General features: G+C 39.8%; 1 protein-coding gene across 3 annotated transcripts in view; it reads left to right on the forward strand.

Annotated features, from left to right (window-relative positions):
* The first annotated feature begins 1,393 nt into the window (after positions 1-1,393).
* The window catches only part of magi3b (membrane associated guanylate kinase, WW and PDZ domain containing 3b), a 124,288-nt gene continuing 108,141 nt past the window's right edge, over positions 1,394-17,540 (forward strand). The window contains exon 1 of one of the 3 annotated variants that reach the window (XM_082534531.1): positions 1,394-2,406. In XM_082534531.1, the coding sequence (XP_082390657.1) occupies positions 2,100-2,406 (307 nt within the window). In that variant the 5' untranslated portion in view covers positions 1,394-2,099. The remainder of the gene's footprint in view (positions 2,407-17,540) is intronic. The other 2 variants (XM_082534529.1, XM_082534530.1) reach the window with 2 other exon arrangements.

Below are 17,540 nucleotides of genomic sequence, written 5' to 3' on the forward strand. Positions count from 1 at the left end.
AGTATTTACTGTTATATTCCCATATATCATCGTGATGTTGTTTATTATGTTGCTCTTTTTTTCTTTTGCTTGTTTTCTCTTTTTTCTTTCTCAACAGGTGATCCAGGTGATTGATATATGTATTTTTTTCTGCTTGTTTTGTTTGCTTTTGTTTTTTGCCCTTTATCACCGTTCCTCTTCCCCGCTGTTTTTCTTTCCCTCTTTCTTTCTCCCCTTTCTTTTCCCCAGTCAAATCTGTCCCGTATTTAGCAAGTGAAAATAAAATAAAATAAACAATAAAAGGTGAATCAAATAGACCATTACGGCAAGGCTGGGATGGTCCATTTGGTAAAGTAAATCCGTTGGGCATCTTTCTTCGCCTTTAGACAATAATTCGGATGGCAAAAGAGCCAAACGGGACAGGCAAAAAAAACCAACCAAACAAAAAAACTTGACACATCCAAACTGTCAAAATTTGTCACACTGTATTGAAGATGTTTTGAAGAGGTTTTCAATATGCCATGAAACAACAGCTACTCATCCCCAGAAATAATGAAACATATGCAAGCTTTAATGTACTTTTACACCTACACTAAACCACGTCTGCAACATCCTGCACTGTATTATCAACATACAGTCTATTTAAATCCAACATTTAAAGACAAAGGAGGTGTTATACTCTCTCATAGTGTATATCAAAACACCTAGTTTTATGTAAACGTATGATGCAAAACCCATGTTCTGAAGATGGAATCTGCGGGGCTGGATGTAGGTGGGAGTGCAGTTTTCTCTTGAGTAAAAGGTCAGGTTTACAGCAGCAGAGCTATTTATATGATAATAATCTAAATGACTTAAAGGATTTTTTTATACCACAAGATGTGCTGTAATACTGTTTTTGTTGCCTCTACAAGTAAATGAAATCAGTCATTTCATGTTTTTCTGATTTTTGTCAGTTCTTTGTCTACTTTGTCTACTCTCTCCTGTAGTTTGTGTTTTGTGAAAAATGCACCTAAAGGTGCTGGTGCAGAACTGTTTACATCAGTAGGTGGCGTAGTGTAGACGTTAATTTTGGAGACCAAAAATTACCTCCCCAAGCATAACTCATTCATTACGAACGCAGGGTCACAATTAGATGTAATTTATTTTGCATGCTTAATATTAGGATTACATGCTTGTGCATTTTAATTAGTCCGATATGACACACCTATTCCACCAAATACAACAGCACGAGTCTCATTTTATATAGAAAATAAGCTGAACTTGTTCGTTTTTTCAGGATCTAAGATGACATCAGGTTACTCTAATCGTTGTTGCTCTGGTACAGTAGCCTATGTTGTTCAGTTCTCATTTTTTCTTTTTTTTTTTTTAAATTTCCATTTTATGTTGTACCGCATCACACCAGAGGATGGAGCCAGCTTGAGAGTCTAGAAAACACTGCTGCTGTTGAGCGTAAAAGGGGAGTTTCGGAGCTTGGCAACATCTCTCTTGACGGTGCCAGGTGTGTTCAAACCTGTAGCAGACAAACGCTCGCAGATGTCTTTCAGCTCAGTCATCATGGGCTGGATCTCAAAAGCGTAAACCGCCAACCGGTAAGCGCTGCCGCCCGTCTATTTTCAGCCTACCCACAGGTATGAGGGATTTCTCATTGACGCACTAAATTTCAGCGTCTGACACTCCACGATCTATCGCCGAGTAAGTAAAAATATACTCTGTTTATATTTTTATTACTACTTCACGTTTTGAGGATCCTCTACAAGACGAAGGAAAGCGCGGATATGGTTCCAGAGAAGCAATGGAAAGCATAAAACCTTGATTATCTTCTGGTTAACCATATCGCTGCAGTCAACTCTCCTGTTTTACGCACAAAAAGCGCTCGGAATTATTGAAACCAAGGCAACTGTGCGCACACCGGAGCATAAGCCCGTGGGATGACAGAGCTCAGCGGCAAATTCACGGGTGAAGATAAGCCTCATAAATGTCAAGAAGATGAAATTCCCTGCAGGTCGCGAGAATAACTCACGAGGGTTTATTAGGCCGCATCACTTCGCGCTCATTTAACAACAAAAAGCCGAGGCGACTCCTACCAGTTAGATTGTTAGTTATTTGAAAAGGGGACAACCATGTCTAGAACACTGAAGAAGAAGAAACACTGGTCCTCTAAAGTGGTGGAGTGCGCCGTGTCATGGGGGAACCTGGGAGACTTTGGCTCCGTGGTGGAGGTCCTCGGAGGAGCAGAGCTTGGACAGTTCCCCTACCTGGGCCAAATGAAACTGGACGTGCTGGTGTGTCATGTAGGGAAGCTTCCCTACTACGGAGACGTTCTGCTGGAGGTGAACGGGACGCCTGTCAGTGGACTTACAAACCGGGACACACTGGCTGTCATTCGTCACTTTCGGGAACCGATTCGCTTAAAGACCGTCAAACCAGGTGCGTCCACTACTTTCAAACCTCATCGCTACTGCTGGTGTGCAACTCGAGTTTCTGTTTTTGTAAGATGAGCGTTTTGATAGGTTACACACACTAACCCTAACTACCCACATGCGTATGTACACCAAGTAATGCAGCACTCATTATTGATGATCATCACAACTACACAAACATTGATATAACTAGTTTTTAAATTCTTTTGGTACTTACAATATAAACATTTATTAACCACCTCAAAATAAATCAGAAAGGTAAAGAAAAAATATTAGTCTATCCCTGTCTACCCGCAGCTAAATAATTCTGCACTTCTTAAAGGACAGCCCAGACTTAGACTATAAATCTCCTACTGTCTCGGAGCATCTAAGTGGCCAATTCGACCACCACTTTCTCGGGGAGAGCAAATAGTGATAATGGTAATAATGGAATGCAGCCCAGTAGCTTCTAAGCTAAGTGCACTTACATGCATAGAAAGAAGGCCTAATTACTGCCACCCATTATTCAGGCTTATTTGCTGCCCGTTGGACAGAAGTTGGTGTGGATAACTGCTTTGTGTTTTATCCCACTGTCCCATCATTCCCCATCCAGCTTTCTAAGGATGATTGCTTCAACATCCCAACTCTTGCTTTAATGCTGGGATGGCTTGGTAATGCTGCTGTTGCTGCACTGTGGCTCTGACCCAACCTGAAGTAAAGGGTTTTCGTGACACTGGTGGGGCAGCTTTGTGGTTTTAAGTTAGAGGGAGATGACTTTACTTTGACTACATGCTGGAGCTAGAATGTCTAAACAACAACTACTAAGGCTGTTGAAAAGGTTACATCAGCAGCAGCAGCTGAGTCTCAGGACCTCAGGCCAGAATCCCTGAAGATCAGCTGTATGTGTGCACATGCAAACTTGTGGTGTGTCTGTGCGCATGTGAGTGTTTTCATCCTTAGAAGTGTTTCAGCATTTTTAAATTAATAATGTTTTATATCTTTTATAAGTAAAATATTAAAGGCAAAACTGCCTAGATCTATGAATACAGAGCCTGTTAGTGTGAATGCACATGAAGGTGTGTGTATTTCATGGCTTTACACTCTGCAGAGCTCCTTACACCATGCTCTCTGCCCCACTAACCAAGGATGATTAATAAAGGGCCTGAAGGAATGATAGAGCAAGGCCAGGAGAGAGAGACACAGTGGGAGAGAGAGGAAAGCAAAAGGAGAGAGACATGAAGGGAGACGGGGAGAAAATCGGCTCTGCCTTTGCTCCAGGCTCGACTCCCACGCAAGGCTGTTTTGGTCTTTAAAGCTCACAGGGAAGTAATAGGTGGCAAAGATGGCAAAATTCCTTGTCACATATTTCTTCACTGTCATCCTTACAAGTCTGACCTAGATGCCCATACGCTCATTCATTAACATGCTCTTCACTGTTCCTTTAGCAAAGAAGACCTCACAAAGCCCCCCGGCATCAGCATACAGATGGGATTCTTATATTGTATGGTTACGTATTATGTATCTGTGCACATCTGTGTTGTGTGTATACATTCCTATGAGGTAGCTTCATGTTTAATTCACATCTCTTACATAATTGAGTTAGCGAGTGGATTTTCTCCACTCTGATGGAGGAAATAGGCCTAGATCAGCTGTTACTAGCAAGCCCACTAAGCCACTTTAATAGTGGACAGAGTCCCTGGGACTACCAGATGTTCTACTATACTCTTCCCAGTTTCTTCTTGTGCTCTTCCTGTCTTGCCCTCTGGAGCTGATGGGCATCCTACAAAGCTGACATGTGGGGCAGAGTGAGGAGGGAAGACAGAGGTGCAAAGACAGAAATGGGAATTTGAGGAAATGATAGAGGGGAGATGCGAGAAATGATAGAGGGGAGACATACCCCTCGTCTGTGGGGGGATTTGTCTCGCTTAGCCTTTGATCGAAAAGTGAATGTGAGCTGAAAGAGTTGTAGAAACTATTTCAAGTAGTCTTCTATAGCTTGCTCTGGTGCATTATAGTATATTCTCTAGAGGCTGCCTAGAAGTCTCTTTCACATACATCCTCACATGCATAGCCTTTTGGTATTACAATAACAAAGTTCATACTATGCCTTTTCTAAGGCTTAACAACATGCCACAAGCTGGATGTGCCCATTTGGTATCTTTGATTAAGCTAGGAGATGCCTTTATTAGAAGCTTTGCGCTCAGAACAGGAATCTATTTTTGCCCGTACCCCCAGCTAAAGCGCGGAAAAGATGTCTGATGAAAAGCTTTATGATTGGCATCCCAGAATTCCCTTTCCGCTGCACAGTTATTTTCTGCTGTGCCTCCTATATGTTTGCAGCTTCAGTCACTGTGCAATCAAACATACTTGCAACCTGTAACCATTTTTGTGCAGCCGAATAGATGATGACTGGCATCAAATGAATAATTTCACATTGGAGTACACAGTGGAGCTAGTGCAACAAGCCTTCATTTGTCTTATAATACTAAGATTAGCTATGTGAATGTATGAAACGCATGTAAACAAGGCCTTGCTTTAAAATTGATGCACCCTGGTTCTTCTTCGTCTACGTCAGTTGGAGACGGAAAACGTAATACATATAGTCATGCAATCTAACAGTAGTCACCAAATTACAGGTTTATTTGAATGAAATGGTAATTGAGTGAAATACTCAAACATCTCTGGGGTGTGTGAATAACATTATTTTGATTTGGAAATGATATTCATTTTATCTTAATTGATTTCAATATTTTTTAATTGTTCCTCTGATAATGGGACATATCACATCTGCAAAATAGCTTAATTCATCTGTTCCTGTAAGCTGCAGAGTTTCAGAGGCTAATTTTGTTCTTTATTGTCTTTCAATTTTGAACCCAAATTACATAATTGAGTTTGTACAAAGCTGCAGTAATTCTGCTATTGATAACACTTTGTTGCCTGCTCTTGATCACAGTTTGATTTACCTGATTCTACTCATACAGTAGCATTTTCCATTTACCTGCTGTTGATGCCAATAGAGAAAAATACACAGTGACATGAGCCCCTAAGCCCCTGTATCAAGCAGCAATAATGAGTGTGGGTTAATCACATTAATGCACCTCTCATATCAGAAAGTGCCTCTCAATGGAATCATCTTCCTGACAGGCGATGCTTTGTCGTTGCAAAGAGATTTGCAGTTGGCTGCAAAAAATGAGGGATTGAGTGAGAGTGGGAATACATCAGTCCAGAGAGCCTGGTCAAATAACTGGAGACATCTGTTCTTGCCTCAGATATGTTTCTGACAATCAGCTGAATGAAGCCAGAGAGCCACTGTGCACACCGCTCCTTTGGAACAGGACATGTAACAACGTAATTTAAGGCTGAAATAGCACTTTCTTACTGAGTTGAAACTGATTATGAGTGTTTTTATGCAGATTCAGTAAGACATCAGCTGTGTTTTTAATCTGCTTTGGCTTGGGAACTGATCTTGGTGATCTGTTATTGGATGATCAACGCTTTGGTGATTATTTCATTACTTTCTAAACTTCTATCGTGATTTTCATTGCTCCTGTTGTTTTGCTTTGTATACTTTGTGCAACCTGCTTTAGGATCTCAAATAAATACCTGACTGTATTGTTTATTGGAAATAAATATTCTTAATCACGTTGGCGTTAGTTGGCTGAAAAGAATTAATGAGGAAAAAGTTGTGCTGATACATGCAATAAACTGTAGGCACTGATGAATTTTCATTGACCTCATTAATAATTTAAAATGGAGGTAATGCAGATGATAGATTATAGAAAATGAAACTGCACAAATCTCTGCTGGACACTTATATGAGATATAAGCATAATATTGCATCAGCCAGCCTGCTGGCTCCTTCTGAATTTATTAAAAACATCACAGATCTACTATCCTCAAATGGATGGGCTTAAAGAACCTTACCTGTGGTTTTCTATAGTATGTTTCATGTTTGTACCTAATTACTGCTGTTTTCTAAAGCAGGCTGTAATGTTTCAGTTCTTGTTTTTTCCCCTGACTTTACAGGTTTCCATGGTTTTCAGTTCTTTTAAATGAAATATAAAAATCACTCCTCTAGAGAGTCTATAAAGGTTATTATCACAGTGTATGTTTTTATTGTTGCCATATATGACTGTGTGGTAACAGCACATAGATTTTTCATTCACAACTGAACAATGGCGACATAACTGTAACGACAACAAAAGCCGGCATAATGTTCACTTTGATTCTCATTCTGTTCTGAATTGACTTGGAAAGTCTGAAATGCTACATGGAAATACAAAGCTAAAATAGGGTTTTGTTACTTAGAGAAAGTTTTTTAAAACCTACTATGGACAAACTAAGCCGAACTCAGCTTTTAGCTACTACCATAGCTTTTCTTTTAACTATATACAATAAATATCTGACATCATTGGGAGAATAGGGTTGGGAATATGTCTGAAGTTGCCCTTTCTCAGTTGTAGCACATAACTGGAAATAGGCTCTTTCAAAGGATTTCTCACTACAGGAAGTATTTAGTTTGGTAAGGTCAGGGTGCTGCTTGGATAGAATAGGGCAGGAGGAAGGAAACACTGTCCACTTGCTGTGAATTCACTGGACAATTACCTGTGCAATTGCCACATGGGTGCAGTCGGACATCACACAGACTTTGTACTAAGGAGCTGACAGGCAAAAGACTGTTCAATTTCTGATCCAAATGGAGTTGTTATTACATGTGTAAAAACGGCTATAAAATCTTCTTGATGTTGCTCAGTTGTCATGGAGCTGAATCTTTTCACTATTGATATGATTCTATTAAAAGAGTGATCTCCAGTCACTATGTTGTTATCAGACTTCTATGCTAGGTATTGGTGAATATAGCAAACACCATGATCAAGCATAAAGTGGCTCAGAAATCTGCTTGATACCATTAGCACTGTAGGATAAAGTTCAGTGATCGACTTTGCTGTTGTGTCATCTGAACCAAAGCTGTATGTCTTAAACACTGAAAAGAGGAGTGGAGCTGTCAGGTGATCACTGCATAGTGGTGAGTTGGTCCAGATGGTGGGAAAGGTTGTTAGATAGACTTGAAAAACTCAAACTGGGAACTTGTGGTGCAGGTCCCTGCCTGTATGGTCTTTATCTCCCATATTTGGAAGGATTTCTATGACATCTTGGAGGTGGGTAGGGACTTAGTATCCAAATGGGCAATGTTTAAAATATCCATTACTGAGGCTGCTGGCAAGACCTGTTGTTCTAAGGTCATCCTGAGGTACCAAGGACCTGCTGGTGCACGCGGGTGGTGAGGAGGCCGTCAGGTTGAAGAAGAAAGTTTTACTGGCTTGGTTGGCCTGGGGGGATTTCTTGAAGCATCAGCCAAAAGGGTTGCATCCTCAGGAGTTGCGAAAGCAAAAACTTGGGTGTGGTAGGAGTTTGGTGGAGACTGTGGAGGAGCATATTTAGCAGGCCATAAACAAGCCAACAACTCAGGAAGGTTAAACAGGGCTTGGCTTAGGGCATGTTCAGTTGGGGAGGAGAACTGCTAACCTAGACTGGAATATTGTTGGGCCATGGAAAGAGCACTTTGAGGAACTCGTACATCCTGCCAAAATGTCTGATGTGGAGGAGGCAGAGGTCACCGGGGTAGTTTAAAAGCTCCCTGGGAGTAAGACACTATGACTGGATGAGATTCACCCTGAGATGCTGGACACTGTACGGCTGTTTTGGTTGATACGCTTCTTTAATGTCACAGAGATCAAACATCTCTAGAGATGCTGCTCCTGCATGTCAACAGAAGACAGCTGAAGTGGTTCAGGGATCTGGTTAGGATACCTCCTTAGTGCTTCCCTTTTGAGGTTTTCCATGTACGCTAAACTGGGAGGAAACCCTGGAGTAGACCCAGAACCGCTTGACCTGGGAATGCTCAGGGATCCTTCGAGAGGAACTGGCAGGGGAGAATGTTTGGAATACCCTGCTTAACCTGCTGCCAGTGGATGGATGGGTGGATGGATGGTTGAATGAATGGATGGATGCATGGGTTCACAAATAGTGTATTTATTGTCACAAACACCACTGCAATAACACCTGTTCTAAGTTAAATGCACAAGCTTTTTCTTGTTGGGGGAGAGAGGTTTAAACTCAAGAGAAAAAATCAGCTAGACGAAAGCTTAAAGAATCAATTTTTACACTGCATCCTGAGGGAGATGAAATTATTGGTTCCTACAGTTTTTGTGCTATACCATCTTATACAAATTAAGATACTAACGTTTAAAAAAACATTGGACCTTGTTCTAGAGGCAAAGTCAGGTGATTGCCAAAGTTAGCAGGTTGAAAATGCCAGCCATGACAAACCATCACATTGTTGTTGAAATGTATATGATATTAGTTTGAACCTAAACAGCTGACCATGTGGGGTCTGTGTTTAAAATGCTATAGCAATAACCACCCTTATGTATAATAAGGTTAAACACCATCCACTTGTGCATGGTGTTTAACGCAAGTTAAGAAAAGTGGTTTTGACAGAGAGACTAATCTAATTTAAATGTTATTTAAAGGTATATAAGACAAAGAACCCTTTAAAGCTTACTCCAATCAGATGCTGATGATCTGACACTTGCGATACTTAACCTCTACCAGTGAGAAGCACAGCAGCAAACAATTTTTTCTCAAGCCATCCTGTTGTTTTAATACCACTATGCTGCGAGCATATCACCATGTTTATCAGCTAGCGTGGTTCTGTTGGTGCTGCACAGGGACATTTGAGCAAGACAACCAAACAATAAATACAAGACAGTTGCAACAGCACCTGCGTATGACAATTAGCAGGAGTGCTGCTCCAGCCTTGAATATTGTCAACCTTCTAACCTCGCCTCATTAATGCCTCATTAATTTCTATTGCTGCCTCTGTACTTACTTTCCCTCTTCACTTTTGCGTAAGATGGATATATTTCTATAAGAGTTTTGTCTCTTAAAATGTTGTACAAATAGGTGAAGCTTTAAGACATAATCTTTCAAATTTGCCCAAACTATTTTAAATTCTTATCTAAGTCTATTTTCGTTCAATTAATATTTTTGTTTTTGAACCCATTCCTGCTTTTTGTATCGTTTGGCCTTTTACACTATATCATCATACAAGGCACTTTGCTGATATACAGCTTGTTTGTCCTTTGTGACTCTCATCAACCATCTCCCGTATGTGCCTAAGGCAGCTGTCAAGTTTGTAGTGAAGTGCTGCTGTCTTACCTCACGCAAGCACTCATGCAGAGAGAAAGAGACAGGCTGAGAGAGAGAGATGTGTTTTTGTAAATTCAGATTACAATGATGTGCATTAATTTTAGAGATGCACCTATTACAATTTTCTTAGCCAATTCCTTTTTTTCTTTTTTCTTTTTACAGTTTGTCCTGCCAGTACCGATTTTGCAGATTCGATTTTTCTTTTTAAGAACTAAAACTCACAGCCTAAAGAAAAAAATAACTTTTTTCTTAATGGAAAATATTATTTTATGATAAAAGAAATTAAAATCTTTAGTTTTCCCACAAGTTACAGGCTCTTCTCTCACTGAAATAGCTGAAAATAAAGTGCTCTGCTTTTGGAAGAAGGCACAAATAATTAACTCAACACAAGTTTTTATACACTAACCTTTAACTGGCATATTTTTTTTACATTCCCAAACAAAAGCAGGCACAACAGATTTATATAACAAAACAAATGTCAGTAATACAGTTTTCCAGTATGTTTAAAAAAAATTCACCAGACAACATGACATTGATTCCTTTCTCTTTTTCATTCGACTCTATAATTTTCCTCTTTACTGCTTTGATCCTTGGCTCGTACTGAGGCTGCTAGCTTGTGGGTGTGCCACCCTCCCCCGTGTGGACTGTGAACACGTGTGCCACTATATATGGAATATATATCCCTAAATTTAGTAAGACTCTCTCACTAAAAGCCTAAATAGGTACTTTTTACAGAAACACTGAATTTGTCCTCATATTCATATTTTTCCCTAAAGACTTAACACCAAGAAATGTGAGACCCTGTTAGGGAGAAGAAATTAATGAAGTTTCCAACATAAAATAAAGTTATTTAAACTAAACTTAAAAAAGCAACATCTAAAATGATGATGCTGTAGATGTGTTCTAGTTTTACATTTCTCAATCATTAAAGGGCATCTTGATGCATTCTCAATCATCCAGGTAAGTAAATCTCCAAAAGTTGATTGTGTTGATCTGGACGTAGCGTTTTCAGTGGGAGAAACGTTTGGTTACTCATCCAAGTGACTTCTTCAGAGAGGAGGGGGCCTAAGAGTACATCTTTCACCATCTTACAATGCTGTGATTGCAGCCATTCCCCAACTCTCTGTGAATGGTACTCATGGCCATTGATCAGTGGTCTTTGATCAGTGGTTGTTGATCAATGGTCATGAGAATTTGCATAATTAGGATGAAGGTGACCTCCCAGCCCATTGTTCCTTCAGTGGGCTGGTTTCAGTCATTATGCAAATGTACTGTTTATAAGATTGGGGAAACCTGCAGTCAGCTGAGACTGAAGATGTAACTTGGATGAGTGACGAAACGTTTCTCCCACTGAAAATGCTATGTCCAGATGAACAGAATCAACTTTTTGGACATTAAAGGGCATGCACATATCTTTTTGAAAATTATTTAAATTATATGAGGTAAATTAATGTCTCTAATCACAAGAAGTTTTGGCAAATGTGTTTTTTCTGCATCCAAACCAAATGGTAGTTTTGTTTTTTGGCAATGTAAGATATCAAGAGCAATATCAGAGCACTATTGCACCATTTTTCTAATAATGTTACTGCAAAGCAGAGCTGCCAAGATCCCATAGCATCCTATGAGGGCCCACTCTCTCATGTCTCAAAGTGTGTTTGTGGGAGTGGAGGAGGGGGGAGCTGGCGAGGGGACGGTGGGAGGAGGCGTAATGTGACTACAACACAAACAAGCGTAAAGTTGCTCCCACCCCTACTCAAAGTCCTCAATAATTCATTTATACCAGAGCGGGATACTCCACTGTGCATGTGCGTGTACATGTGTAAGTGCGTGGCATCTTGTGGTATTAGTGTAAAGCTGGAGGATGCAGTGAAAAGGCATAGCATGACTCCTGGTCTCCAGCCCTCTCATTATTCCCACTTTAATCAAATTGGTGCTGCTCTGTAACACTTTCCACTAGCACCTGCAACAATCTCAACGCAAACAGGTCTCTTGATTAGATGGTTTAAGGCTGGAACTCTGTGTTTTGAGATCAGTGATAAAGAGTGTTTCATGGTGATTGCTGTGCAGGATGTGAAATGTACAGTGTGTATACAAATCTTTGCAGTAAGGCTTGTATTGAGAGATGCAGAGGTGGTTGAAGTGGCTGATAAACTGTAACTTCTAGTTAATTTCATCAGAATTATAAACAACCACCTTTGAATTATTGGTTTCTTTCAGTTAAAGATTAACATTAACTAAAATACACATCTGTATAATGGGTATTGTGGCAAAGTTACTGATACATTCTGAAGAATTGAGTCTAAATTGTCTTTTTTGCACCTGAATATATTAGCTGACATGGAAGAAAACTATTTTAGTTATGTCTTGGGAGAAATAATTCTTTGATTCTTTGCTGATTTTGTAAGTTTGACTACACAAAGAAATGAAAAGTCATGTTTCATTTTAGTGGAATGAGACAGGATATCTGTTCATGAGTGTTCATTTCTTTGTAAGGGAGAAAACTTAAAAATTCCAAGGGAATCAAAGAATTATTTTCCCCACTGTATATAATACCAAGCGAGCAGAGAGTGGTGGACAAGGGTCATAGTAGCACTGTTTAATGTGTTTGGGAGAGACAGGGGCAGGGAATACAGAGAGGATTACTTCCACTCAAATCTATCCTGTATGAAAAAAAGAGCAAACATTCATAGAAGTTGCATTTTCTACACTGTATAACTGTGTATCTAATTGAATTTGCTACAGTCGCTTACAATAGCATCGGTCATAAAGCCATAAAGCATACAAATAGCATTTGGGTGTTTACAGTATCTACAATTTCCTCTGGGATATTTTTTATCTTTGTAAGGTTCTGGGGGATTTCACTTCCTCCCTGCCTTCAGTCTCTGTTCCAATTAAAGACTCTGTTGTCTTCTTAAATGCCTGTTAGCGCTCATACAGCGATATAATGACTAATTCTAATCCTGGCCCCATAAATATGTATTTATTGTGGGGTTATAAAATCACGTTATATATCTGTTGTGTTTTCTGTGCCCCAATAGTAACAAATTATTTGCAATTGGAGTTGGGCTTTACTGCTGACTGAGTAGACGAAGAATAATAGGCACTAAAAATGGTCATTTTTTGCTTTGACCTGCATCCTATTTGGCCTCATTACCCACTGTTCCTTCTGCCTGCTTTGTAAAGAACTCTTTTCTCTGCTCCTATTTCCCCATAACTATGGCCATGAGCCTTATTTACTACGGTACATGAAATTGAAATCTGTCATTCATTGCTCTTTTTCCGAATGAACCGTGGTTTATTTATACAGTAAATGCACAGATACTTGTTAGACAGCACCATTACCTAATAATATCATAAAATGGTCTAAAACACTGCTATTATTTTGTCTCCTAGAACCCAGAGAAACCTATGTGTTACAGGATAATACCAGGAATTAAAATAAATCCTGAAAGGATAGTTTTTGTAATGTGATAGCACTAAAATTATTATTATTTTCTGAGTACATCAGTCACATCCTGCAAATGTGAAACTAAATTAGAGGAAAAAACATAAAGGTTTGGATGTGACGGTGGCTTGGATCATCTTTTGCATGAGGATCGCCGTTGTCAGTGTCAGCAGATTAGAGGAGATGGCTGGTGAGGAGTCACTCAGACTGAGAGGCTCGTTTATTTTACCAGAGGCACGGCAGCCATACGGCCGCTGACTGACCCAGCGCGTGAAGGACGTTATCTTTATGCAACAATGATTGCTACATGCAGTTGTCTCTGCACCCCCTTCAGCTGCACTCAGTGATTGCACATTTAGCCAACGTGTCACTTCCCACCTTCCTATTATACAAATGTGCATTATCCTCAAAATGGGGTTTTATCACTGCAAGATAGGGGCTCAGGTCACCTCTAGACTGCTCACAGGTAATGGGCCTTGACATCTGAATTAGTCTGCTCTTTCATAGGGTGATTAGCAAGTAGCTTATGATTCTGGGGAGATGTTGATAGGCTGACATAAACAGGCAGGGGTGATGAGCCAGTGGGTTGCTCTCTCTGTGGCTCATGATGGGAGGCTTGCCAGTAATATGGCTCATCATGAAGTGGTCACGGTATGGTTTTGCAGCTGACAGTGGGTGGGATGGAGGGGGTGACTGGGGAAAGTGCGATTACGTGTTTACACTGGTGATTTGGCCACTCGGAGTATATAATTTTCATTAGCCAGTACTGCAGTCTGAGGATCAAGCTGATGACCCCGTAAACTTTATGAATAGCAGAGCTTTAAATTTTATACCAAAATCCTTTTCCTGTCTCTGTATCTTGGCTGTGTGACTGGCGGCCCAGCTGTTACGCTTATCCTTCCCCCAGCTCTTTTATTATTCCTTGGCTGTGTGATTCCCTGTGTGCTTGTGGCGGCAGGGGAACGGCTGGCTTTGTAGAATCTTAATAGCGGTGAGCTAGTGCCAAGCTTTCCATTCGCTGCTCGCTGCAGGCGTGTGACTGAATGCCAATGAGACATTAGTGTTGAAACAGGATGGATCAGGCCAGGCCATGGCAGGCAGTATCTGAGTGGCTGTAGAGCCCTTTACCAGGTGAAGTGTGCACATGTCGGCTCCCAGAGGGTTCACAGCAAGAGGCGCTCTGTGTCTCAGGGTTATCTCAGCACACCTAATCATCAGAATGCACCATATCTTGTGCTTCTCTGTCAAGAGTGAGATAATCTAAGTGCATTCTGTTCGTCTTTGACTCAGTGTTGCTTTCTCTGTAACATACTGCCCCAGAAAGTGAAGATGTTAGATTAGACCTGTTAGATTCTGATTCAGTAATTATATGGAGATAAATTACGTTAAAGCTGGGGACCACTCTCTTCTCTTCTCTTCTCTTAGATTTCAGATCAGACTGGGTAATAAATATGATCATAATTTACCATAGAATGCAATCATTTGTAAGACTGTTATTTAGGCTTACCCTTGTAATACCACTGTTTGTCTGGATATAATCTCCTCACAACTGCTTATCACCACAAATTATTTATTGTTACCTCAGTATAATTTTAAGGCCCTGAATAAAAAGTACATCACTGAAGACAGTATTATTAAACTGCAGTGATACTGCAAAATACGTTTGTCTTGCCCATCCTTGCTGTTTGGTTTTTAATTGATGTATAGTCTCATTTTGTGTCTCCCCTGTGTTCATTCTGATCACATAAGTAATCACTGGGCTAATTAGATGGTTGTTGTTGCTGAAATGCTTAACCAGCCATCTGGATGGGAAAAAAAATCCTGTTTTTCCAAAGGAGTTTTATCCCATTTTTCAAGTTGCACCTCTGCTACCTAATCAAAGCAAAGATGGCAGCTTGCCAGCTACCTGGATTACAACTGCAAAGGCAGGGAAGACTGAAGCATGCTCGTGTAAGTGTCTGTGTGTGTGTTTGCGTGTGCATGTGTTTTATCAAGTCATGAACAGTGAAAGCAACAACACTGGACCTGTTAATGGAGATCTGCTTTACTTTGGTTCTCTGTGTACATGCACACACACCCATTGGCACTTTAATTTGTCTCTTTCGCAGCATGCACGTGGTGCTCCACATGACGCAGATGTTGTTAACAGTGGGATGGAATGATGGGTGGATGTGAAAGGCCCAGTTACCCAGTCACTGCCTAATCTGATTACAGACAGCTTTGCACGGTCATCCTGACTGGCTGATGAAGGGCATCAGAGGAAGGACAGATGGCCGATGGTTGTTAACAGCTGTGGTTAAGGCTATTGTATAATATACAGTTTTGGTACTGGTATGAGGGGGGCAGGTGCTCCCATTCTAGTAACCGTACCATCAACACAGCCATGTGGTGATTTTTAAGCATTTGAGATGAAGAATTCTGATTCTACAATAAGTTGTAATTCATCCTAAAAACGTATCTTAATGCATCAGCCATTAATGATTTACATTTTCCACAATTCATGCAACCAGTTTGGCTGGCATTGTCTGTAATGCCACTTCCCTCACTGTATGCAGAAAGAAGTAGGAAGACAAGGGTGTTTGTATTAGATTATATATAGAACACGTTTCACAGTTGATTAACAAACTAAAATCAAGAGTGGCTTGTGCTGATTAACATTGAGCTCGTTGTGTTTTTCAGGCTCTCTAACCAACCGCTGTCAAAAATGTGACTTTGTAGCAGTTTGTAAGAATAATAGCAGCTGCTGCTGGAGGAGCTCTGTCAGATTTGCAGGGAAATAACACTGAAATATTTTTCTCTTTTCTCTTTTTATTGTAAATGTGAAGAAAATTTGTAGGATTGAACTTGTAGATGACCACAACACACCGATAAGGATGTTTAAACCCATTTATAAGACCAATTCTGTTTCTGCAAAAGTTAGGATACAAATAATTAAAAATATATATATAACTGAACAAATCGAAGCATCAAATATTAAACTGGGAGTTTTTTGTGTATTATAAACTGTATATCCAGCAACTGAGGACATGGGGATGTTTACCACTGTCTTGCATCACCTCTTATTTCAACACTCTCTAAGCATTTGAAACAGAGTACAATAGCTATAGTTTTAAAAGTCAAAATAATAGAGAGGTTATTTTTACTAGGCCCTGACACATAAAACACTGACATTTAAAAATGCTTTACTTTCTTCTTTATATAGTTTGTTAATATGAATTTCTATGTATCAATCGTTGTATCTATCTATTAATGTCTGTCTGTCTGTAACATGTACATATAGACTGATAGAGATATTTAATGGTGTGATAAAAGCTGAACTGGATTAAAAGCATAATCATGTACCTCTGCATTATGGGTGACAGTAATTGAGAATGCTGAAAGCTTTCTTGAGGTGTTTAAGGATTAAACACCATCAGCGACAATGACCATCAACATCTAATTTAGACTTATTTAAATATGAAACATACTTTCGTGAAGTGGCTGTTTTTAAATTAATTATATAAAATTATTTAAAATCCAAGCTTGCACAGTGTCTGTGGATGGAGAAAAACCTTAGCATTCAAGCTGTAGAGATGAAACTGCCCAGTATTTTAAAAGGAGAAAAAAAAAACCACATTACAAAGCTGTTGCAAACTAAGTAACCATAATTAGGCAGAACAGGTTTAAAATTTCTAGGGCATTTGTTTTGTTTTAGAGACAACATAAAAGCTAGCAACATAAAAGTTTGTTTCTAAGGTAAAAGACTAAGCCTTTGAAATAGTTTTAACAGTGTGGATAAAAAGAGAGCAAAATCTAATTTGACATCATTGCTGCTGCTGCTGCTTCCCTTTTGTTTGCTTACTGTATGTGAGAGCTTTGAGGATTTGTTTTTTCACACTGGGATGCGTCAACATCTTTGATTTACCCACATTTGAAACAAACTTTAAATCATATAGTTGTTTGCACTGTCAGTTCTGTATATAGCACGCATTAAGCGTGAGTGCAATTATCACTACTCTGTGTTCATGAAAGCAGGTGTTGCTGACAGGCTTTTAGCCTGCCTGTGCAGCAAATTGGTCAATAAAAAGTAAAAATGGAGCATTCTCCTCTGCTAACTTTCTTCCTTTGTTCAAGGACTAGCTGTTCTCTGCTCCGTTGCACTCTGGTCTGTGTCTGCAATTGTGTGCGCTATGCCAGTGATGCGTCACAAATTGTGGTTATACCTCTGAAATTTTGATACAGATCTGTTGGTTCCCTCTTTGTTTCGCCGCTCTGTTTATGACCTCATCATCTGCACAAGTCCGGGCCTGTTGTGTTGCAGACGCACTTAGTGAGGAGTTAGGTTTCTCACATAACAATTGTTTAGTTGGGGGATTCGAACAACAGTGAAACCAACAAAAGACTTTATTGTATAAACTGATACAGCATCAGGCGACAGAAAGCTGCATATTTACAGGGCTGCAATAATGAATAAGTGTCTTGATTTTCAGTTTATTTTCCTGCTTATTCAGATGCAGATGGGATAC

The sequence above is a fragment of the Aulonocara stuartgranti genome (assembly GCF_965226115.1).
Source record: "Aulonocara stuartgranti genome assembly, chromosome: 5".
Taxonomy (NCBI): Eukaryota; Metazoa; Chordata; class Actinopteri; order Cichliformes; family Cichlidae; genus Aulonocara; species Aulonocara stuartgranti.